Below are 26173 nucleotides of genomic sequence, written 5' to 3'. Positions count from 1 at the left end.
TGGGGGGGTGCATGCTGAGGCACAAGTACACAAGCAGTACTTTCAACTGACTAGTCCTAGACTCTCCTGGATTTGCTCAGTCTAAACCTAAAACCACGCTCCCTCTGACGTAGCCTCCTGCTTCATACATGTATTTATATCACATCCCAAATTCCTATACTTACCTTTCTAAACAGCATCATTTCACCAACGATAATTTAGAATTATAATAGCCATTCTGAGGAAATTTTGATGTGTATAAGTGTTTGAGATGTTCTTTAGAACATAAAGGAACAAAATTCCAAATATTCAATGGTCTGCATTTTTAAATTGTTTTTGAGGAAGTATCTAAAGGTATTCAGATTCTAAAATTGTTTCCTTAAAAAGTGTTTTGGCCAAGGCAAAAAAAAAAAAAAAAAGGGAGAGGGGAATGAAAAACTAAAAATGGTCTCTCTTTTAGATTCCGCCAAATTTCAGCACAAATCTAATTACCTTTATATTATTATTCCTCTTCCCCAGCCTGTGGTTTTCCATTTACTTCTGACTTTTCTTTTCTCCTCCTAGCTATCCAGAAACCCCCAAAGAGCGATTATCTCATAAAGTTGAATCCCCATAGGAAGAGAAAAAACCATTTAGGTTTTAAGATCCAGTCTCATTCTGAGCTGAAAGCCAGTGTTAAAATTTTTCCAAAACTTAGAAAGATAAAATTTGCAGAGGAATTAGGAATAATTTTAGGAACATATAATCCAGCACTCCCAAATATATATCAAATAGTGCATATGTTCAGATGCAAAGAATTGGATGGAAAGGTAGGATTCAGAGACCCCAAATTGTATATGAAATCAGAGAGATTTAGAAAAGCTATATATATTCAACAACGTCTTTTGGAAACTATCCCCCAAAATCATTCCTGTGAGCATAGATTAGACTAGGATTCAGTCCTAAATCCACAGAAAGGCTCCATCCATTGGGGAATTCAGAGACAGGCTCTTTAATACCTTTAGAGAGCAATCAGAAGTAACTCCTGATGCAAATAGAGCAAACTCTCTGCTAACTTTCTGTGACTAATCTTATGCCTGAAATAGAAGATTTAACACCCAAGAAAAACTAAATGGGAAATAGCCCCATTGCCAGACCTTCAACACTTTGCTAAACATTTTGAAAGAGCCTAAGAATAAAAATGTAATACAATTTGGAATAAATTTATGACCTTATAGACAAAACAATTAGATACTCCCAATCATTAAATACAAAGACAGCCACTTGGTAAAGACATTTTTAGATACATGAACAGAAAAAATATTGGCCACTCCCCATCCCCCCACCACCACCACCCCCGCCCCCCCCAAAAAAAACACTAAAGGAAGTGCACAGTGCACTTTGTTCTTTGAGGAAGAGGAGAAGGAGGAATCAAATGTCCAATCTCCCATTTTACCCTGAAATTCACAAGGAGAAATTTCTCACAATGTTAAACACAGCCCTTTGCTTGACCTGGGCACTATTTTATTAGCCTTAAACTCTGAGATTCTTATTCAGCATCTCCCTTGGAGTACACAAACTACTCAGGTGATGGGTGTCTAATAAATCTCAGACATTCCACATGTCCCAGCCAAGAACAGAGGTACAGACTTCCTTCCTCTGTGACACCACACCTGCTAGCTCGATAGGGAGAAGTGTACCCTGAACATGGAATTCCCAGCAGATTAAATGATATCTTGACAGTCTCTTTCCTAAAATCCCTGAGGACTCCCTATTCATGACATCAGAGCTAATTTGAATACTGACTTAGACTTACTGGTACCTGTGTGATGAAATCAAGCCATAATTGGAGTTCTCAAAGAGGTGCTAGAGTTTTCGTGGGTAACACTTTTATAACATCAGCAGGGTTAATAGGGCTGAACCCATCAAGGTTCAGATTAACCTCTTTAAAGCTCTATCTACAGACTACTCTAATTACAAGCTAAAGAAAGACTAAAACTAATAGAGAATGGACTGATTCTTAAAGCATTCATCCTCTTAGTTAAAAACCTCAGTGAGTGAAGATATAGATTCATTCAGAATTTTGGGGCCGTACATTGAATATTCATTCTTTGGTTCCCTGAGGTAGCATACTCAAGTTCTATTTTAGCTTTATGCATCCTGAGGCTCTATGTTTTAGTTTTCGATCTGTATATTATTTTCTTTAGTGTCCCTTTAGATCATAATAATCATTACTTATCTGCCTTCTGGAAATCTCAACAGTATACCGTATTTCCCCATGTATAAGACGTACCCTTTTTGGAAAATTTGGGGTCTAAAAACTCGGTGTGTCTTATACAGTGGTTGTAGATTTTTTTTTTTACTTGCATTTCCCACTTTTTTCGCACTTGTTTTTGCGCTTATACAACCGCTGTATAAGACGCACCCAGTTTTTAGACCCCAAATTTTTCGAAAAAGGGTGCGTCTTATACATGGGGAAATACAGTATTTACCTGGGCTGTTATGCCCAGGAGTTTACTAAAGCACCCTTCCACTTTTCACAAGTTCTCAAACAGGACCTAAAGAATCTAAAATTTCCCTATAATCCTACTCTTATCATTCAGACGAGGAATTTGGGGCAGAATATATATTTCATAAGATAGGAATCAGAAGCTGAACTTGAAGTTTTTAACAGTTCCAAGTACTTTTATGTTATGCTTGTCCACCAGCAGATATATTCCTGAAGTACTAGATAATACGAAACATCATAAGTACAATAAACTAGCTAGATTTTACAGAAACATTTGCTATTGCAAACTTCCACCTTTATATTCAGTAGTTTTCAAAACTCTTATAATAGTTGTTTAAGTTCTTGATAAAACATATCAACTCTATATCCTGGGATATTCAGTAATATGAAATGTAATTGTTACATACTTAAAATATCATCATTAAAAATTCTAGTTTTTAGGGCTGGCCGAGTGGTGCGTTGGTTAGGAGTTGGCTTGGGAAGCCAGCTCTGAGCAGCAGAGCCCCAGTTCAGATCCCACATGAGGGCCAGTGACGCTGCGCCCTCTACAGCTAAGATGGTGAACAACAGCTCGACCTGGAGCTGGGCTGCTGTGAGTCGCTGGTGACAGCGTAGTCTGCGGTGGGGCTGGCCGGCATTGGGCGTGAGCTTTCGTGAGCTGCCATGAGCTGTCATGAGCCGCAGTAAGCGGCAGTCCAATGGCCAGTGGGTGACTGCCTCACCCACGAAGAGTGTAGTGATAATACCAACATGGGCCAGTAAAGTGATGTCTTCCATAACTAGACTGAAGAACAAAAGAAAAGCAACTTGTCTGTTCCTGTTCCCTGATTCCCCAACGCTGTTCTTCTCCCCCAATTTCCCAATAAAATCTTAAAAAAAAAAAATTCTAGCTTATAATTACACACTAAAGCCCAAGGCAGGTTTATGGAAATAGGCTTGTATTTTTCTCCCCAAGACAATTAACCCATCTATGAATTTTTTCTGTCAGGAGAAAAAGGCCTATTATTAATGCAGATTTCAACAATAATTGGGATAATTATTTTAGGATGAACTATTCTCATCAGAAAATTTAATAAAAAGATTTCTGATTTATCTAAAATTTCTCTGTTGTGGATGAAAATCTCTTTGATTGATAAGCCAACTCACCAAAGGATGATCTACACAGAATCACACTGCTTCAAAGGTTGTGATCTTCTTATTAGGTGACTGAAAATCTGTTATTTTGTGATTTCTTTTATGACAATTATGAATTAATCATCAGTGCTCTTAGCAAAGTATACTGAATAAACATTATGTTTTAAAAATAAACCAATACCTAAGGCACACAGTGGGCATGATTCTATGCCCTAGGAACTAAGTTCACCCTGATAGGAAGGTATAACCATTACCCTTTGAGCACGTGTGAGGCTAAATCTTTATTGTACCAATTAGAACCCCAACTGGGTCTTTTCATGTGCATACTTGTCAATCTCCAAACTGAGTTCACATGCATTAAAAAAAATAATAATCCTCTCCCAATGAATCCTCCTATCATAGTCATCTTTACGTCTTTATGAAGTGTCTCAGTCAAGGCATCCTGATAAAAGGAAGCACCATATTTACACATACATTTAATTAGTAGAGTTCAAAGGGCTATGCAAACATTATCTAATTAAACTTCACAACAGTTCAGTGAAGCAAGAGAAGGTTGACCCATTATCCTCATTCACAGAAGAGAGATTTTGAGGTGTGAGAGGCTAAATGATTTCTTAGTTTCACAATGATGAGTCAGAGGGGAGGCTGGGAACAAAACCGGAGCTCCTGTTCAGATATGAAAGTAACACCACAGAAATGCTTATTCAGGTAGGTTATTCCTTCAGCTGGAAGTTGTCCTACCACATAAATTACAAGAGTAATTACAGTGGAATTTATATGGATGCATATGTTTCTTTCTAGATGAGGAATTTTTTTCTTCAGCATTATTTGCTTTGGAGACAGTCAGATGATGGCTAAATGTATCCTAGCTAAACAGAAGCTACATGAGTAACTCTTCAAAGATATTAATAGAAAAGTCAATTAAGATGGGGGGGTGTAGGAGAGATGTTTAAGGATACAATGGTTTGCATAATTGGTCACCAAATAACTGAAATGTTTTTAGAATGAAATCAGATTTACAAAACCAGAATTTCAAGCATAAAAACCTGATTTTAATCTAACATGTTTAAAGGACTTCCGAAGGATGCGTAGGAGAGCAGAATTTGCCACACCACAATATGTCTCTTTGGCATAAGGATTATTTTAGGCTGGTTATTTTTTTAAGAAACAGCAGGCATAGAAAAAGCTCTAAAAATTACATAGAAGTTACCCTGTTGTAAGAGACACTTAAATGCATAAGGGAACTCTCCATTTGGTAGGGTGTCTCCCTCACTTTAACAGGAGGAGGGGGATGATTCAATCTCTAGAAACGCTTATCAGTGGAGAAGGCAAAGACTTAAATGTTTCGTCAAAATATAATGGTTTTATTTTAACTTTTCTAATGGGCACTTGTTCTGTAGATTTTAAACATTTGATGTGTTGGTAGGTGATGTTCTCTCTTTCATTCTTGATTTTAAAAATTTCATGCTCCCCTTTTTTCTTGGTCAATTTAGGTAAAGTTTTTTCCAGTTTTGTTGATCTTTTTGAAAGACCAATTTTTGGTGTTGTTTATAATCTTTGTTGTTTTTCTATTTTCTATTTCTTTCATTTATGCTGTAATATTTATTATTTCCTTCTTTCTGCTTCCTTTGAATATGGCCAGCTCTTGTCTTTCTAGTGTTTCAAGTTAGAAGATTGGGTTATTGATTTGGTAACTTTCTTCTTCTTTTTTTTTTTAGCTGAGCCATCCTGCCACCTGTTGGCAGCTCAGTGGCAGCTCAGCTCGGGCCAGGCATCGAACCCCTGTTGCCCAGAGCTCAAACTCTTGAGTGAGCTCTTAACCAACTGAGCCACTCGGCTGACCCATTTTCTTCTTTTTTTAATACAGTTATTACAGCTATATTTTTCTCTCTAAGCACTGCCTTAACTGCATTCTATAACTTACATTATGTTTTCATTTTCATTTAGTTTGAAGTATTTGCTAAATTCCTTGTAATTTCTTTTTTGACCCATTAGTTATGTAAGCATGTGTTGCTTAATTTCCACACATTTGTGAATTTCCCAAACTTATCTAAAAGCAAACTTATTGCTTTCTAACTTCATTTCATTATGGTTGGAGAACATACTTTGTATGATCTCAGTCCTTTAAAAATTACTGAAGTTTGTTCTATGGCCTAACATATAATTTATACTGGAGAATTTTCCATGTGTGCTTGAAAAGAATGTGTATTCTGTTTTTGAGTGGAATGTTCTAAAAACGTCTGTTAAGACTAGTTAGTTTGAAGTGCTATTCAAATCTTGTTGTCTTATTGATTTGCCTAATTCTTCTATCCATTATTGAAAGTGGGGTATTAAAGTCTCTAACTATTATTGTTGAATTGTCTATTTCTCATGACAATTCCATCTGTTTGTGCTTCGTGGATTTTGGGGTACTGTTTTAGACACACAAATGTTTATAATTGCTGTGTCTTCTAGATGGATTGACCCTTTTATCATTGTAAAATGTTCCTCTTTATCTATAGTAATTTTTTGTTGTTGTTGTTTTAAAGTTTATTTTGTCTGTTAGTATAGCCACTCTTGTTTTCTTATGGTTGTTGCTTGCATAATATATCTTTTTACTTTTTAACCTATTTGTATCTTTGAATCTGAAGTAAGTCCCTGTGACAACATTTAGTTCAATCTTGCTTTCATACATTTGACGATCTCTGCTTTTTCACTGGATTACTTAATCCATTCATAAGTAGTGTTATATTGACAGGATTGGGTTTATGTCTGTCATTTTAAATGTTTTTGTATATGCTTTTGTATATGCTTATACATGTATTTTTCCTTCTGTTTCTTCTTTACTGCATTCTTTTCAATTAAGGGAATATTTTCTAGTGTAACATTTTAATTTCCTAATATATTCTTCACTTTATTCTTGATTTATTTTCCTAGTGTTTGCTCTAGTTTACAGTACCCTTATTAACTTATCAGAATTCACTTCACATTTGTTAATTTAGTTCCAATAAGAGAGAGAAATATTAATCACATATAGTGCTATTCCTTCTTGTCCCTTTAAATTCTATTATTATTATACATATCACACCTTATTACATCTTCATATGTTAAAACCCAACAATGTGTTGTCAAAATATCATTTTATGTAATTTTATACCTTTTAGAATATCTGAGAGAAGAAATTAAAGGAAGTATTATATATTATATGTCATTTCTGTCTCTATTCATTTGTTCCTGTGGATTCAACTTAATTATCTAGTGTCATTGGCTTACAGCTCTGCTCCCATCTACCTCCTTTATATGCTATTATCAAATATATTACATTTGTATATGATATAAGCCCATCAGTACAATTATGTACATATATTTGTATGCATCTGCTTTTTAAATAAGAGAAGAAAAAATAAATATACAATTACACAGTCTTTTGTAATTACCTACATGATTACCTTTACTGGAGCTCTTTGATTTTTATGTATGTACATTTAAAGAATTGTCTGAAGTCACTTGCTTTTGACATAAACTTGTTCCTTTAGTATATCTTGTAAGGCAAGTCCGATAGCAACAAATTCTCTTAGTTTTTATTTGTCTGGCAATATCTTTTTTTGCCTTCATTTCTGAAAGATAGTTTTACTAAATATAAGATTCCTTTTTGACAGATTTTTCTTTTAGCACTTTAAATATGTCATCTCACTGTCTTCTGGCCTCCACTGTTTCTGATGATAAATAAGCTATTAATGTTATTGGGGTTTCTTATATTTGATGAGTTATTTTCTCTTTCTGTTTTCAGGGTTTTCTCTTTGCCTTTCAGCATTTTAAGTATGATATGTTTGGTGGGGGTGTACATCTCTTCGGATTTATCTTAGTTGCAACTTGTTAAATTCTTTACATGTTTAGGGCCGGCTGAGTGGCTCAGTTGGTTAAGAGCTCGCTCAAGAGTTTGAGCTCTGAGCAACAGTGGTTCGAGTCAGCCCGAGCTGAGCANTAAAAAAAAAAAAAAAAAAAAAAAAAAAAATTCTTTACATGTTTACATTAAAGTTCTTTATCAAATTTGGAAAGTTTCCTGCCATTATTTTTTCAAATATATTTTCTGCTCATTTCTCTCTTTCATTCTAGTAATTCCACTACCCATATTTTGGTGTGTTTAATAGCTTTCCACATTTCTCTGAGATTGTTCATTCTTCTTTATTATTTTTACTCTTTTCTTCAGATGACGAAATCTCTATGGATCTGTTTTCAAGTTCACAAATTCTTTCTTCTAACAGCTCAAATCTGTTGAGCTTCTCTAATGATTTTTTTCATTTAGTTATTTGACTTTTCAACTTCAAAATTTCTACTTGTTTTTTTTTGATAATTTCTATCTTTTAGTGATATTCTCTTTAATGAAACATTGCCATCATGCCTTCATTTACATCTCTAAACATGGTTTCCTTTACTTCTTTGAATACATTTACAATAGCTGCTTTGAAGTCTTCGTCAGCTAAATTTGAAGTCTGGGTCCTCTCAAAGGCAATTTCTTTTGCCTGCTAGTTTTCTCCCTGTGTATCGATAGGGCTCACACATTACTGTTTCTCTGTATGTCTCAATTTTTTTGAAAACTGGACATTTTAGATAACATATTATAGCAACTCTGGATACTGATCCAACTTACTGGGACTCCTTATCATTTATTTGTTTAGTGACTTGGCTTTACTACTTCAGTAAAATCTGTTTCAACTGTAGTGTGCAACCTCTGATGTCATTCCTCAGAAAGCACAGCCTTGGGCATATACACAATCACCATAAGATGACAGTGGTTTTACCAGAACTTTCTTTAACTATATCTAAGCTTTTAGCTAGACTTCCTGTATTGGTATGACCCCCAGTCATTAGGCTCCACTAATTGTCAATTGATTGCTCTATTATTTCAACAATACCTTGGGGAATAAATTGCTCTACAGTTTGATTCAGTTAGATTCAAGCTTATTTACAGGGGTGGTAGTCCTTTAGTCTAGTCTTTTGTTCCAATGCCAGGAGGTGTTTTCTTAGCTTTCTATCTTTCCCTGTTTCTGTTAACCATACAGCTGATCTGTGGTTTAGCTTGTTGCTCTCATGGACTACCAGCCTCCTCTTAATCTTCCACCACTAAAATCTCCATTGTTTTTGACAGTATTTTAGGCAAACTTCCCTATACTTTCTCCAAATAGAGTCATTTTCCTTAGGAAGAGCTATGGAGCTCTCAATTCTTGCATCCTGTCTGTCCCCCTAGGCAATGATTAAACCACTTCTCCAGGCCTGTGGGTGAACACAGTGGCCCACTGCTATCAGGATGATAGCCCTGCCTTATAAACTAGAATTTAGGGGCAGAAGTGGTGGTAGCCCCTTGTCTTCACAGTTTGCTTCTTCTGACGTAAAGCCTCTTCCCTACAAATAAGCTGGAATAAGGGTAAATGAAACCCAGTATTCTTGACTTGCAACACCTGAGGTAGAGCTTCCGCCTTATGTATGGGAGCTGTGTGGAGGAAGGGAGCCCCAAATCCTCAGATGCTCGCATTTGGAATAGAGTTTCAGCAACAATGAGCTGAGGGAGATGAGAAATTCTGGCAACCTGCCACCTTCTGGGAAGATACTAGACTGGGATCTAAGTATAGAGGGAGCCCTGTGTTCTTGGATACCCCTGCCCAGCACAGAACTTCAGCTATGCTGAGCTGGAGGAAGGGTAGGAAGCATGGGTCATGGGTCAAATGCAACAGACTCGGATTTTTCTTAGAGCTATTTAGTAGATTTCCTTGAATGAATGTTTCTCCATTTACTATATGCTCCTTAAGAATTTTCAGATATTTAAAATGATTTTTTAAAATATTATTCACCAGTATGGTTGTTTCACTGGGGAGAGGGTCCATGAACCTACTCGTAACACCATTCCTGAAGTGTTTCCTGCACACAGGTTTCTGATAAGGATTGCTCTGCACTGATATTCATGTTTATATTATCACCACAAAAACTAATTATTTCATCTTCAATGATGAACTTTTAAACCAAATTTACCATAATATTCATAATGTCAGATGTTTCATATTTTTATAGAATAAATTTCTAAAACCTTTACATTGTTTCCATAAATTGGATTAAAAAAAATCAAACCATTATTATAATTAATTGAGTTTCTCTGAAGTATCTGATGATTTTTTTTTAGTACATTTTATTTTAATAAGCAGGCACCCAACAAGCTATACAAAGGAGGGTGTCTTTGTCAGGAAAGAAGAAAGAAAGAAAGATTGGTTATCTCTGTCTTTCAAATTTAACCACAAATTAAAATGACAACTCTTTTCACTGCAAAGGAATGTCACACTATACTAGATGAGATGATGGCAGAGGCTGGAATTACAAAATGGAAGTTACCACATCCAATCTGGATTTTTAGTGCAATAATAACAACAAATATTACCACTACTAATAATAATTTGCATTGTTAAAAATATATAATCCAAGTCTAATACTAAATTAAATGGAATACCACAACCATAGGAATAAATGAACTATTCTGGAAAACTGGAACAATTGGACATACTATCTATATATTGATTATACTATTGGGGTGTCAGAAAAGTCAAGACGTATTTTGTCTGTGCTTTTCAAAGGTCATTTATTTATATAAAGAACAAAGATCAATCAATGCTATATTGCCCGTTTTGTTCAATAACCTTTGCCATCTTTCAGTGAGCTTTATAACTCCTCGTTCATTAAAGGACCTGTCTTTATTTGTGAAAAACTGAACAAGGTGTTGATTTACAGACTCATCTGAATTGAACATTATAACGACGCAAGGAGTTTTGAAGAGGGCAAAACAAGTGGAAGTCTGACAGCACAAGGTCAGACAAGTATGGTGGGTGTGGCAACACATCCCATCCAAGCACCAATAAGTTTTGACGGGTGATCAAACTTGTGTGTGGTCTCGCATTGTTGCAATGGAACACAACTTCTTTAACAATTAACAAGCTCTGGATGTTTCTGGATGATGGACTCGTTCAAATTGTCCAAGTGCCGACAGTACACATTCGAATTGATTGTTTGGTTCCTTGGTAGGATCTTGAAAAACATGACACCTTTAAAATCCCACCACACTGAGAGCATAACCTTCCTCTGATGAATGTCCACTTTTGATGTCATTTAGGGTGAATCATCACATCGGGACCAAGACTGTTTGTGTACCACATTGTTGTAAACAATCCACTTCTCATCACCAGTTATTGTCGCTTCAAAAAAGGACCATTTTCCTCAAGTTTAATGGGCATATTGCAGATGTTTATACGCACCATCAAATGAACTTCTTTGAGTTCATGTGGAAACCAAATATCGAGCTTGCTTATGTATCTCAGCTTCTTTAGGTGATCGTGAACACTTGAATGATGGATGTTCAATGTTTCTGCAATCTCTCGTGTCATGTAATATGGGTTTGACTCAATCAATGCCTTTATTTTGTCATCATCAACCTCGGTGGGCCTCCCTGACCCAGGAGCGTTGTTGAGATCAAAATCACCAGCACGGAATTTTGTGAACCATCACTGGCACTGACATTCTTGTAGAGCATTATCACCAAAAACTTTATGCAACTTTTCACAAGCTTGACGCGTTCTTCCCTTTATGGAAATAAAACAGTAAAATATGGCAAAAATGCACAATTTGGTTTTTCATTTTCAACTTGTAAAATCTCCGAAACTCAACCAAATTGTTCAATTTTTTTAAATGAATCTAGAACTGTCAGCTGTCAAATGACAAAGCAATAACATAGATGCGAATGACTCTAGTACTTCCAAAAATGAACTAGTGCCATCTGTTGCAAACATGAGTCATGACTTTTCCGACAACCCACTATGTATATAAGCCTATATATACATATATATATATATATATATATATATATACTATCTATACTACATACTATCTATGCTATATCTACACACTATCTACTTAAGTGACATAATCACATGATATCTTTCTCTGTTTATTCAGTTCCTCTTTAATGAGTTTCAAAAAAGGACTAGATACTCCTAAAAATTTAACTGCTGAGATTTTTTTTGTCCCACACTTTTACTCATCTGCCACAATTTCTTCCACACAAATCCTATAGTATTGTTGACTGAGGCTTTTATTTCCAACTTATCAAACATGTTAATGAATTATTAATGTCATTTTATACAATCAGCACTCAGACAGGCATATTTTAGCTCACCTTTACATCTTGTATTCTACTGTTTTTTGAGACTCATTGCAAAGAACATAAAATTTCTGAGTCCTTATATATCTGGAAATTTCTTTGTTTCACCATCACTTTTGAGTGATAGTTTGGCCTGGTACAAATTTCTAAATTAATTTTTTTCTCAAAATTTTGAAGATATTGCTCCATTGTCTTCTGACATCTGAGACTATTATAAGTAATTAGTCTTCACTCAAATCCATGTTTGTAGATATTCTCTTTTCCCTTGTAATTTTGGAATTGTTAATGTTCTGAAGTTTTAACATTATATATCTAAGTATTATTATTTTAATATTTCTCAGCACTTCAGAAATATTTTTTCAAACTCAGGACTCATATCTCTCTTTAGTTTAATAAAATGATCAGTGATCTTCCTTTGAAATGTTTTGTCTACATTTATCTCTAATATTCCCTCTTGGGGGAGTGTCTTCAATTTATCATTCATATCCCAAACTACCTCTTCTAGTTCTTTATCTCTTTGTGTTGAATTCTGAAATGAGTTCATTTTATTGTTCCAGCGGGTTTACTTTTCTGTTGTGTTCATTGCTATTCAGTCTGCTTTTAAGTTTTATTTTTTTAAATTTCAATATTTGTCATTTCCAATATTTCTAATTATTTCTCATAATTATCTGTTATTATTGCATAACCCATATTCTTGTTTTTAAACTTCCATTCTCTCATGGCTGTAATCCTTTCTTTATCTTGCTAATGGCATCAAAATATGTATTTTAAAGTCATTTTGGTTGTACTATTATGCCTATGTCAGATTTTCTGTTTGCCAGGTTTGTTGTTTTTCCTTCATTGTCTTGCTAAGTGCCTGTGTAGTCATTTTCCATGGATGTCTCCTCTTAGGGCATCATGGTCTCTCACAGCATGTTTGTGGTGGCCTCAGCATAGGCTCTGCTAGAGGTCTGGCTTCGGAGCAGGCCTGGCACTCAAGGTTACACTCTTCACAGATCTATTTTTCAGACTTTCTCCTGCTAAAGCTCAGCGCCAGACTCTCATAACTGTACAAGCTGTGCTCCCATAACTGTATAAGCTGTTCTAAGCTTGGTCAAGAGAGGAGAAAGCAGGTGGCGCCTTTCCCAGCACCCAGTTTCATACAAGCTATGCCAATCTGGCCCAGAGCTATGTATACAACTTGTGTGGGCATAAAATTGCCAGCACCTTTTTCCAAGCATTCACCTGGGTTTCAAGTCTCTCCTGCCTGTGGGCTGACTTCACAGCTTCAGATTGTTCTGAACCTTATTTGTTTCGCACTACATTTTTATTTTAGGGGGATATCCTCATTCTAGTCTATAGAGACCTCTCTTTCTTGTTTTCTAGAATAACTATGTTTATTAATGTTAAAAATATTTTGCTAAATATCTGAGCTTTGAGCAGATGGGATGGAATATGATTCAGCAAGTGCTCAATTCACCATGATTGACCAGAAGATCATAAAAATAATTTCTTTACATAAAATGTTCTGTATTATCAACAGTATAGTATATACAACATGCATAATGTACACCATAAAATATTCAGAAATATAATTTACTCGTATGTAGAGAAAATTCCTAACTAATGCAGTAACAGGTTTGAAAGTCTATGAAAATTCCTCTTGAAGATACCTTGTTGAAGAACAACCTACTGCCTCTCAGTAAATCCAACATGACCAGTTTTCTCACCAACACTTGGTCGGATGAGTTTCTCTGGTTGATACTAGAGGTGGTAGCCGGCTCGGGTTTAGGGATTATGCTAAATGAAAAATAAACCATGTCTTTCATCTCTAGACTCATGCAAAATGCAGCACAAGGCTTGAACTCTAAGAGACATGTAGGGACTGAAACTGTCTGAAAGTCAAGCATATTCATATTTCTATCTCACACTCAGGTATAACCAAATTAAGTTGAATGTCAAGTAACATGATTTAAAATATTATTTCTCACTTTAATTTTTTACTTTCACTTCAAAAATTTATCTAGGTTAAGTGAAAATACTATGAAACTCACCTTACCATATGTTTTGATGTATTAATGATCTCTGATGCATTTCAAAGTAATTATTTAAACATTTACTATGGGATGGCAATGGGGTATGGTTTCAACCATTACGGCAGATGGCATGAATTGTGGTCACTGAGCAGCTTAAGAACTTAAGCACTCTCCCCAAAAATCTGACTTATCCTCAGCAAAGTGTTTTCTCACAGAGCAGCACCTAAAGCATTATTAATCAACCAATATCAAAGCCAATCAACACAACATCAACAAAAACCCCACAGCAAATTCTAAACAGCAACAGCACTGGTATAAAAAAGTAAGTAATTCTTAGTTGTAATACTAGGTACACAACAACTAGAAGTATGACCCAAGATAAATTAGGTGCCTGTTCACCACAGGTAAAATACAAGTTATGGATATCTAACCATGAGGAACACTTCAAATATAAATATTTCATAAAATATTCACTAATTAACTTTCCCTGACATGTAATACACTTATCCATCTGTCCACTCATCCATTTAAAAGGAATTTATTGATGGTTTATTATATATAGACTCTGTCTGGATAACTGATAATTCATAATTAAGAAGAATACATAGCTTGCTTTTAGGAGTTCATGATTAAACAGGAGTCAGACAATTACAATAGAGTATAGCACTGTGATGTAGAAATGCCCAGGATGTGGAGGGAAATGAATCAGGGAGGGGACACCTAACAGCCTGTGGCAGTGGGTGCTTGTTTTCCAAAGGACTGTGTTAATTCTGAGAGATGCCTTGAAGAGTAAGAGGTGAAAAGGTGAGAAAAGCTGTTCTAAATAGAGGAAACTGGATATACAAACAATGACAACAAAACATGAACTTCCAGTGAACTTTGTAGGTTTAAGAAAACTGAAGAGTTTGAGATGGTATGAGTCTAGAACACATGTTGATGGCAATGGCTGGAGATGAAGCTGGAATCTTCTAATTCCCAGTATGCACTTAGGAGAAGAGAAAGATTGATTTGCTTTCAATTGATCACATTCCAGTTCCTGTATATGCCAGATTTACAAAGACTTGGTTTCTCCATTGAAAATGTTGGAAACACCTAGTTTTACATTACATTCAGTTATTGAAAAAAGTATGGCGGGGTGTATGCAATGATCTGGAGGGACGGGCATGACAGAAGTCCCTGTAGGGAGAACTGGGGAGCCTCTGAGAGACAACTCACCAAGGTCTGCACATTAGAATCATCTGGAGACCTTTGAATACTCTCAATGATCAAGCTGTATCTCAAATCAACTAAATCAGAATTTCTGTGGTGGGACCTAGGCATCAGCATGTTTGAAGTTCAATTGATTCAAATACATAGCCAAGGTTGAGATCCTGCTCTAAAGAAAGAGGGAGTTGGGTGTATGGGATGGACTTCAGCCGCCATCATATTTATTGTTAAGGAAGAGATGAGTCTAAGTAGATCTTAGAATAACTAAGCTCAGGCTCTATTTCAGGTTCCCATGGAGTCCATTCAGGGCTGTGGAGAGGGAGAAGCCATAAATAAAAAATGACAAGGGCTTGCTCCTTGGAAATTCGGTAGTATGTTTGGTGCCCCTCGAAGACAGACTACCATAAGAGAGAGGCATTGTGCAACAGGACTCCATTCAGTCTTACCTTGAGGGCTCCAGCACATTTAGGATGGAGAGTGTATCTAACCATGGTGGGAGGTGTTATTGGCAGGAAAAAATGAAACCTCATCTCTATATGAATATGTGTTTTGGGGAGAGGGTGATGAGGGGGTTGGGCCAGAAGAGAACATCATGTGAAAACTGGGCTGGTTAGGGAGTATAAAAATCTATGAGAGACTAAAAAATAATAGCAAAGGTGTGAGACATAATTTAAAAGAATTACACAGAGAATCTCTGAAGTTTTAGCACTATAAGGAAAATTTGCAGATAGAAAATATTCTCATTATTTCCACAGATATCTTCAGAATAGCTATTATGAGCCAGGTACCAGAAAAGGTAATGGGGATAAGGCAATGAACAAGGCAGACCAAAATCTCTTCTGTAATGGAGCCTACCTTTTCATAGGGAAGATAGCTAAGAAGCAAATAAATAAACAGGTACATAATACAATGTCTGGTGATGAGTGCTAGGGGGAAAAAAAAGCTGCTATTTTTAGATAAGCCTCTCTAAACATTTGAACAGAGGCACAAATGAAAAGTGTTATTATGCAAATTAGTGGCTTTCAAACTTTTTGGTTTCAGGACTATTTTACATTCTTAAAAATTATTGAAGTATTTGTGTGGCTTATGTCCATTAAGTTTACCATATACGCAATTAAAACTGATAAATTGCTTAAATATTAATTTAGTTCTTTAGAAAAAACAATAATAATCCTGTTATATGTTAAAATAAAAAAAAACATTTAATTAAAATAACCACATACCCCCCCTAAAAAAAAATTGTGAGAAGAGAAGCACTGTTTTACAATTTTGATAATCCTTTAATGTCCTGCCAAATAGAATACAGCTGGATTCTCAGATCTGCTTTTGCATCCAGCATCACACACATACGGAGCTGGAAAAGGGAGGAGTGTGTTAATAGACTTTTAAGATAATTGTGGTTATCTTTCTTTGAATAGACATCAAAACTTGATAAGCAATAGTTTCTTTTCTTAAAGTTTATTGGGGTGACAATTGTTAGTAAAGTTACATAGGTTTCAGATGTCATTCTGTAATATATCATCTATATATCACATTGTGTGCTCACCACCCAGAGTCAGTTCTCCTTCCATCACCATGTATTTGATCCCTTTTACCCTCTTCTGCCACCCCCCTCCCCCCTTACCCTCTGGTAACCACTAAACTATTGTCTGTGTCTATGAGTCTTTGTTTCTTCATTTGTTTGTCTTTTTCCTTTGTTGTTTTCAGTTTTATATACCATATATCAGTAAAGGTTAGTTGCAATGTGGAATTTGAAAACATTTCAATGAGCTTTCCATACTCTGTAATATTAAAATGCAATATTGGTCTACCTTGCATTTTAAATGTATATAGTGATATCATGTACTGCTTATCTGAAAAACATCACTTCATTGAGTTATGCAGATCTTCCAAATGTTGTCACATAACATTATACAATATTTAAAAATCATATTTGTTAATATGGCCATTGATTTCATGAAAAAAATAAACATTAAGTATTGAGAAGCTGACAAGCTCACAGTGAGGACACAACTTTTGTAAAATTTCAAGTTTGTCTGAATCACACAATAGTTTAGTCCAGAGGACTAGTACAAGTTCACCACGACTCACCTGGGTGCCTTTTGTACCCACTACCAGTCTTCACTTTTCTATCTTCCCACTGACAAAATCAGGCCATCGGGCACTCTAACCCATTTCCTTTAAAGCCAACAGAAGGGTGTATCTCTACCACCAAGCAGAGACCATCCTACCCCGCCCATCTTTCTGGCCTGAGGATCATACCACTTCCCAGTCGATTGTAAAGACTGAGGTGATGAATATAAATAAGTCATCTCACTCGCCCTTAAGACCCCACCTCCTACAAACGGAGTGGCACAACCTTAAATGTGAAAAAAAATCACATGACAACAGTTGGAACAAATAGTAACAAGAAGATTGTTCTATCACACCTACCAACAAATTGGGTGGTGTTGCTTCTAACATTATTAAACAATGTTGGGGCCAAACCTCACTGAGTCCACTGCCATAGATGGGGTAGGTTAGTGTACAAGCTGAAGTCAGGAAAGAATGGGCACTTGGCGAGAATGAGCAAAGCTCTCTGTTCTCTTAGGGATGTAATGGGTGGCTCTGTTCCTTTGCCTATGAGCTTTGTTTTGGGAGAGCTACTAGTCGCTTATAATATGCCTTGTGATGCAAGGACCAAAAAAATTTTAAAAATAAGGGCAATACATTCCTGCTCATTTGGAAACACTAAAACTATATAGAGCATGGAACTCTGAACAGGCCTGAGATGAAAGCAGGGAAATTAAGGGAATGATTTTTGAGGTTATAAAATGCGGATTAAAAACAAACAAATCAATAAAACTAAATACCAAAAAAGGCCAACACTTGTTTTTAAAAATGAACAAAATCCACAAACATAGATTTGGAAGCTTCAAGGCTCTGTGGTAGAGTCCTTATCCTACCATAATAACCCCTTCCCCTGAAGCCTAAGAGGAGTTAAAAAGACGCTAGGCTGATATTTGGGAGTGTGAGGATAGGTAACAGAGCCCTTGTCCTCAGGGAACGCGAATGTACTATGTGGAAGATGAGTGCTGAAACTGAAATGCACTGTAATAAAAATACACCAGATGTACACAAGATGCCTAGTTAAATCTGCTGAAAGGAAAGAAAACTGCAAAGGTCTTTTTTGCCTGTTATTAATAAAGCCTTGAAAAGCATAGCACAGCCAAACAGCCACTTCTCCTGGGAGCCTTCTGTGGTGACCCCAAGCCCGACACAAGACCAAGGCCCCCTCTGTATAGGCACCCAGAGCCCCTACACTTCTCTTTCTCACCAGTTTTCAAGTTTTGCCATTGCATTTGCATGCTGTTATTTGATTAATGTCTTTTTAGAGTAGGCTGCGGGCTCCACGAGGGCAGAAGCTAAGTTTTGTTGTCACCAAGCTCTTAACTCGGCGCCTGGCACTACTCGGTGCTAAGAAATGTGTTAAGTAAATGAAGGAAGGGAGGGAACGTAGCTTTAGAAAGTGGCACCTTAATTAGGGAAAATACAAAAGGAAAGAGTCCCATATGAAAGTAGGAAAGTCACCAAGGATCTTGTTCTACATGCTTTAATTTAGTGAAAATGAGTTAACGCGAGAAAGCAATAGAATACAGTTCGGTTAGCACCTATTAGACTTCTTGAGGTGACAGGTAACTCCTCAAAATTCTGACCAATAAATTGAAAGTTTTCCTGGTGACATACACTTCTTTTTTCTTGGTAGTGAGGAAGTAAGCGCTTCCAAGAGGAAAGAGAACATTATTAGAGTAGCTTATCTGATTTGTGCCTCATAATTTAATTGGCTTGACTGGCACTGCAGGGCTGCACAGAAGGAACAGGAAGGTGAAACAGCTGTGCCTCTGCAGGTCTTGGGAGTGTCTTACCTGGCAGCCCTAGCAAGAATTGGCAGGACGGGGCAAGGACATGAGTAGAAATCCCAGGAGTTCCCAAATCCCAGATCGCAGGGGGAAATGTGGATGTATACCAGTTGTTCTGCTCCATGTGGCACAGTAGGACCAAGTATGGTCTGAGTCATTCTTCATGTGCGAAGGTGGAATGATACTGACAACTCTCCATTAAGAACTAGTAGTTACCCAGCAGGGTAATCCCGTTTACCATTAGGTCTGCACAAGCGTGCAACCTGAGTCACTGGAAAGAACTTGGGCTTTGGAGGCGAAAAGATCTCCACCTGGACAATACAAATTGTGGGATCTTACACTAATAGTAAGAATACATTCCACATTTATAAAAATAAACACAATAACATTTCCTACCCCTTGCCCTAGGTTTGCTGTAAAAATAAAATTAAGTAGATGACAGCACAGAGCATGGTGCTTGGCATACAGTAGCATCTGATGAATGACAGTTGCTTTTGGCTTCTTAGTTTTCTAACTGAAATCTCAAACACAATATGTAAATTGTGTTGTATACAGCTTTACTGATAGTAATTACGCTGAGTGACCTTCCTTTTATCTAACTAAAATGTCTCTTTTTTAATGAGCTGCTTCAAACTTTTATTTCAAAAATGTCAAAGTATAATTAAATTCCCATAAATAAATGTCATTGTTAATCTCTCCTTTTTGCATTTTTTAGCAATTCAATTTATTTTGCAAATATCCCCAGTTATTTCTTTAGGGTAAAAAACAAATATAGCTTAAAGGGCCATGTGTAAGTGAACTAAAAAGGCCCTGATTTTTCCCATGTTAGCCACTATTATGTGACTATGATCTCCAGCTGACTCCAGGAAACCAATGCCATAATTAGTGAGTCATTACTTTCTGTCTGTTTGGTGGGTGGGAGGGGGAGAAGGAAGAGCCTTTACTTGACATAATTATTCTAGGATTAGTGGTGCACCAACTAGTTTCCACTGAGAGTTTACAGGCCAGCATCCCTAAGGGAAATGAGGCGCATTTGGTGGTGAGAAAACATTTAATAGTATGCAAGAATGAAAAACAGGTAAAAAAAAAAAAGATTTTGATTTGATTTCTAAAGGAATTCCTTGGCCATCAAAGCCATATAAAAAAATGTCCCAAGAGCTTACATTTTTCCAGTTAGAGCACATATTTTTCTAGAAACAAATATGGGTCTATGACCAAAAGGAAGAGACAAGGGGATAATTTGTGCCCCTTTCAATAGATTGTCAGCATCACTAAAGAATGTCAGCATCACTCTGTGAGAGTGTGCTCTTAATAAGTGCCACACATTATGAGAGGGACACACGTGGCAGGCTGTGTTTTGTCAAAGCAGAACTGGAATAAAAATATAGTAATATTCGACTTAGTGTAAGAAAATGTCAAATCTTTTACTACTTAAATATATGAATATGAAATATCATTTACTGGCAGAGAGTTAGAGAACTGTAGTCACAACTCTGAAAGCTTTGCAAAGTGAAACACAGGCTGGTCTGTTGTCTTCTTTAAATATACCCCTTTGGTTCTATGAAAAAGTGTTACTAATAAAATGTGGAGTGTGGCCTACATAACCATAAATTCTTGAGAAACAGTTATGCATGCTTGATGCCTGCAGGCTCCTTCAATGATTATAACACTTGCACTTAAAACAAAGCAAATAAACAAGGAAAATAAAAACACATCCCACTTTCCAAAACAGCAATAGCCAAAGGCAGAATGAAGAATCAAGGTCAGGGGACTGAGAGTAAGACATGGTTCCCTGTCCTGGTTCAGCCACTGCATTATATGACCATGGACAAATTAATTCACTCCAAGCCTGAACATTTTACATCTGTAACATAGGGATAAAAACCTTACTGACCTCATAAAGACGTTGTGAGGTTTAAATAAGATGAGGTTTCAAAAATACTCAATAAATACTAGTCATGATTGTTATTATAATAAATAAACATTATGAACACTGATATTTAAATAATGTTACAAAGTGTGTACTAAAACTCTCTATTCAAAGATTATTTTTAAATCGATTTGATAACAACCATTAAATTTTTAAAAATAATGTCCCATGATACCCAGAAATAGGAAATGTTTTAATTATTTAATCACATAGAAAAAAAATTGTAAATGTCCCTACCCATGCCTTTTTAGAAATTTCAAGGACTAGCTAGCACTGGAGATGAATCAGATAAATTTGAAACTAGATAGGTTTTTCTAAGGTTTAAAATACTTACATAAGGACAAAAAGTGGATATGCCCCTATTTATTATAGAGCTTACTTCAGGTAAAATCTGGATTTGTCCTCTGCTCACTATAGCAGACCAAGTATTAATGGAATCCAGAGAGCTCCAGGGCTTGAGGCCAGAGGAGAGTTTCAGCAGCCAGGAATGTACAGGATAGGACGGCAAAGGCAGGAGTCAGGAGCGCAAGGGAGAGCAGAGAGAGGTTTCCCCTTCCCACCTCTTGCCCTCATATTATTGCCCCACTCCTTCCTCCTGGTGCTAATTGAAAACTAAATGACTTCTTTCTATCATATATTTGCAAATGAATTTAAAAGCTAAAATGACCCTCAATTTTAGCATCCCTAGGTCTTTCAGTTTCTCATCTCTCCTTTTAAATAAGTTTTATTGAGATACAATTTATATCCCATGACAATTCATCCATTTAATATGCATCTCTTTTCATTTCTTCTTTGCTCCCAAGAAAAGCCATTTCATGAACCTGTTTGGTACTTTGTAGGAGACGAGCCGTTCCCGTGCAGCACGCCACTCCCATGCTCCTCTATATTAAAGGGTTAACAGCCCCAGGATACAACGTGGACAGCAGGCAGGCTATTACCACAAACTGGGAGTGGGTCATCTTCATATTTTTAAATTTCACTGTATAGTTATGAAATCAACACAACTTGGAGAATTTACTTGGAGAATTCAGAGAAAGATAAAGAAGGAATTAATATTTATCTTTCACCTATTACCCCATTAGCCCAGAGGTAGCCACTTGTATTTTTTTTTCTTCCATCTTTGTTTTCCTATTTGTCAGTGTGTGTGTGTGTGTGTGTGTGTGTGTGTGTGTGTGTGTGTGTGTGTGTTGGGTGGAGGGGGGGCGGCAGTGGGCATATTTGGATTTCTATCGTGGATGTAATTTAATATAATTATTTTTCAGGATATAATTGGCTGTAAGAATTCCATTTTATACATACACCATCATTTATTAAATGTTCCCATGTTGTTGGATGTTTAGACTGTTTCCAACTTTCTGCCATCGCAAATGAATCCGTGATGGATATCCTTGAATTTTATCTCTGTAAGCCTCATTACGATTCTCGTCCGGATACATTCCTAGATGCAGTATTTTGGGAACTGAGATAATGTCTGTTCACAAGCTTATATCCAAAACAAGTTTTAGAATCTGTGTATTGCATTTGAAGACACATACTCAAGTTTACTGGCTCATCTCAGGGTAAACTGACCCCATTTTCTGAGTCCCTTCCAAGCTATTCAGTACTCCTTTGCAGAGTTTCCACTAAAAAGTCAGAAAATGTATCATAAAGTGTGTGTGTGTGTGTGGGGGGTGGTCTTCAAATAGTTTATCTAATCAAGAAAAGTAACTTTGGGGTGATATCTTAGTGACTTCAAAGAATTTATGTTACTCTTGGTAAACACGAAGGGATTCTCATTCATTTTGATATGGTGTCCCACATTATTTTAAAGAATATCCTGACCAACTATCCTGGGAAGGGTGCATATTATATTGAGTCATTCGGTGTGTGTGTGTGTGTGTGTGTGTGTGTGTGTGTGTGTGTGTGTATTTGTGTGTGTGTGTATTTTACAAAGACAGTAAGTTTTCCTGATTATCTTTCAAATAAGTGTAAGTATGAATGATGACACACAATAGAAACATTATGAAATGCACCTGTCCTTTTTTGCAATGTAATAGCTGATCCCCAATATTGATTACTATCTCGATTTAAAGGGCACATATTAGATGTTAAGATACTAAGCATGAATTGCCTGTAATATGCACACTCAGAGAACAGCGATGAGAGTAGAGCCAGTCATAAAGCCCACACTCAGGAATGAGTACCCATTAACCCTCAGGTTTGTAACAAAGGTAAGTCATTCTAAAATAAGCAATTATTAATTAACCAAATCAGAATAAATTTGAAGGAAATGCATTTAGACGAAAGATGAAGGGACAGAGCCAGACACCTTTCTCTGATAATATACATGGGTTAAAAAAGGGGGGCTTTTATAGAAAGCTGTCTGAGGAGATATATGCACACACAGCGGTTCCTGGTCTCATCACTGTCCTTCAGAACCAAAGCCACACCTAAAGCAGGTAGCCAGGTGCACAGTCAGACTCTCCACAGCCCATTTCAAACACCACCTTGGTCCGGGGTATTACACAGGTATTGATGTGTGACATTTTTTTTTTTTTAAGCTGAGCCATCCTGCTACCTATTGGCAGCTCAGCGGCTGCTCAGCTCGGGCTGGACTCGAACCGCTGTTGCTCAGAGCTCAAACTCTTGAGCGAACTCTTAACCAACTGAGCCACTCGGCCAGCCCTGATGTGTGACATTTTGATACCTGAATTTTGTTTTTAAATTTTCAATTTTCCTGGATTTCAAATGCTATTGCAAAGCCACAACTAATAATGAATGGCTAATAATGAAATGTAAATCATTTCACTTTCTGCCAGTCCACACGTTTGGAAGACATTCAGCAATACCACAACATACCCCAGGAATGATGACTTCACCAAAGAAGAGCTCCTATTCCTACCCACACTAGACAGTAAAGCAGAGCATTTTCTAGTTCTTTCACAGAAGACAGTCATCATTTCTCAGTTGTTTCTCTGCCTCCTCCCTCTCTCACCTTTGAACTCCGCAGGTGCAAGCTCTGAGTCAATGGTGCTGATGCAATGCCATATTAAGCCTTTGTCAAGTGGAACAGCCCCAAACAAGGTATTAAGGACAATCTAAGGTTGAATGGATCCTGAAGAGATCATCGGCCCCTATTAAAGGCCCTCCTCAACTTCTAGGAAAAAAACTTAAACCAAGATAAGTACCTGACTTCTAAAGCAGGAAGTTTATTCATTCAACAGTGAATTTTCTAATCCCCAGTGCAAGGTTCTTCAGTAGATACAGGAAATAGAAAAATAAGTAAAACATGGTCCTGGCTGCTGGAGGTCATAATAGAGAGAGTCACTTCAGTGCTGTCCCCTCCATGCAGTCCTGTCAGTGCTGTCCCACTGTGATCCTTACTGTTCTTTACTCACCACGTATCTCATCAAGGTCTTCTATATTTCCATTTTCCTTCTCCTCTCTTTAGTATTCTGTTATATTTCAAAATTCACAAGTAATGTCTGAAAGAGGACTTTTCTAAATAAAGTCACCCAATGTCATCCCATGTTTGTATGTATTTAAACTTTATATATTAAGGTATATTTCATGCCTTATATGAGTACTGTTTTTACAACTACAGACTACGACTTGATACAGCCTTATATAAAGTATGACCTATTAAAAATCAATACACTAGAAAGACATAAGTCCAGTGAAGGTACGGGAGAAAAAAAATGCCTTAAACCTCCTCTTCAGTCCAGACAGCATTTCTTGGCATCACTCGTTGAAGTGAGTGATAATACTCAAGGTACATATTTTTAAAGGACAGAGAGCCTTAGAGTAGATTTTAAATCATCTACTGATACATCAGGGAAAATGTCACGGCTGTAGAGAGCACTCTTTATTAGATATGGATTATCTACCCTAGAATCCATCCTGTTTTTAATGTAGCGATAATCATTTGCTAACAGAGGGCTACAGGGCTTTTAACCCCTACTATCATGTCCACCCTGAATATCATGACCATGTCTGCCTTGATTAGAGCCTCAGGAGAGTTGGATGAACAGTCCATAGGTGGAAGAACAAAAGAAATGAAAGAACAGAAAAAATTAGGCTACGTGACCAGAAAAAGACCGGATGGCCAGGAAAAACTACAGAGCACATCCAAAGCATGTAAAACTTTCGTTTTCAGGTTTTAGTTTTTAAAGAATAAGAATAAATAGGTCAATAGATGTTTCAAGCAAAAATTAGGCAAGCTAGGCTCAGAAATCAGATAATCGGACCATAAAGGATTGAGAGAACAATTTCTTCTTGCTTTATAAAGCATTAAAATAAATAATAGGCACGGGGAATGCATGATTACTGAAACCAGGCTTTCTGTGGTGAAAAATATACTATGAAGATAGGCTATGAGAATTAAGGCTGGAAAGAGCAGGTCAGTTGGGTAACCTGGCAAAGTCATATAATGGAAATCAAACACATTTGATGGTAAAAGCACTGGATGGTCATGACAGATGTACCACGAGCAGACCAGAAATGCAAGCCTGCACAAAAAATACAGGCTGTGAGAAACATTTATTAATAAAGCTAAAATTTTTCCATGTTAATTTTGCTTTTGAGAATACAAGTAACCATTCATAAGCAAATAAAGAATGTAAGAACAACATAATAAATATTATAGGTCCCTTGTGCAAATAATCTTAGGTATTTACAGTGATGTTCACAGTTGTTTACTGCATTATTCGTAACAGTAAAAAACTGGGAACAATCTAAAGGTCCGACAATCAAGAATTGAATACATAAATTATAGTATGGAGCCGTGAGAAATCATGCTGTAGAAGAATACATATTATGAGGAACATAAATACACCATGTGGAGCTGTGAAGTGCAAACAGCATGTACAGGGTGAACAAATTGTGTAAACTACTGGAAGGCCAAACATCGAATTAACTGTGGCTGGCTTTGGCTGGCAGTGTGTGTTCTTTCCCTTCTTACTATCCATGTTTTCTAGGTTTTTACCGTAGGTATGTATTGCTGACATCAGGAAAACCTCTCTCATCAAGCATCCTTTTGTACACTGAGGAAGCTTGCTTGCTGTGGCTTAGGGAGGCCTTGTCTACCTGGTCACTCAGCTCGGTGGGTAGATTGCGGGCGCTGGAATGGGGAGGTGAGAGGAGAGAGAAAGAGAGAGACGACTGGGAGGGCAGGTAAAGGTCTGAGAGAACAAATCCCTCTCCCGTCCCAAACCCCTCACAAAGTCTGACTGTCCCCAAAGAGAGAGGCAACAAGGGACTTATCCAGGGACAACAGAATACACAGCTATGAGAAGAGGCTGTGGTCATCCTGAGAAGCCACAAATCTTAAGTAAAAACTAAGCTTTTATGATGTTGGTCTCTTATATG

At 36.8% G+C, this 26173-nt stretch overlaps 1 protein-coding gene across 4 annotated transcripts in view; it reads right to left on the bottom strand.

The window, feature by feature from the left end:
* The window catches only part of MTHFD2L (methylenetetrahydrofolate dehydrogenase (NADP+ dependent) 2 like), a 110414-nt gene that overhangs the window by 23025 nt on the left and 61216 nt on the right, over window positions 1–26173 (bottom strand). The window contains exon 7 of one of the 4 annotated variants that reach the window (XM_019624586.1): window positions 11163–11199. The exons of the other annotated variants lie outside the window; for them this stretch is intronic. Within the exon in view, the coding sequence (XP_019480131.1) occupies window positions 11177–11199 (23 nt within the window). The 3' untranslated portion in view covers window positions 11163–11176. Of the gene's footprint in view, window positions 1–11162; window positions 11200–26173 lie in introns of those variants that run through there. 4 annotated transcript variants of the gene reach the window in all.

Source organism: Hipposideros armiger, unplaced genomic scaffold, assembly GCF_001890085.2.
Source record: "Hipposideros armiger isolate ML-2016 unplaced genomic scaffold, ASM189008v1 scaffold_594, whole genome shotgun sequence".
In the NCBI taxonomy this organism is placed as follows: domain Eukaryota; kingdom Metazoa; phylum Chordata; class Mammalia; order Chiroptera; family Hipposideridae; genus Hipposideros; species Hipposideros armiger.
This window is presented reverse-complemented; position numbering and strand designations above follow the sequence as displayed.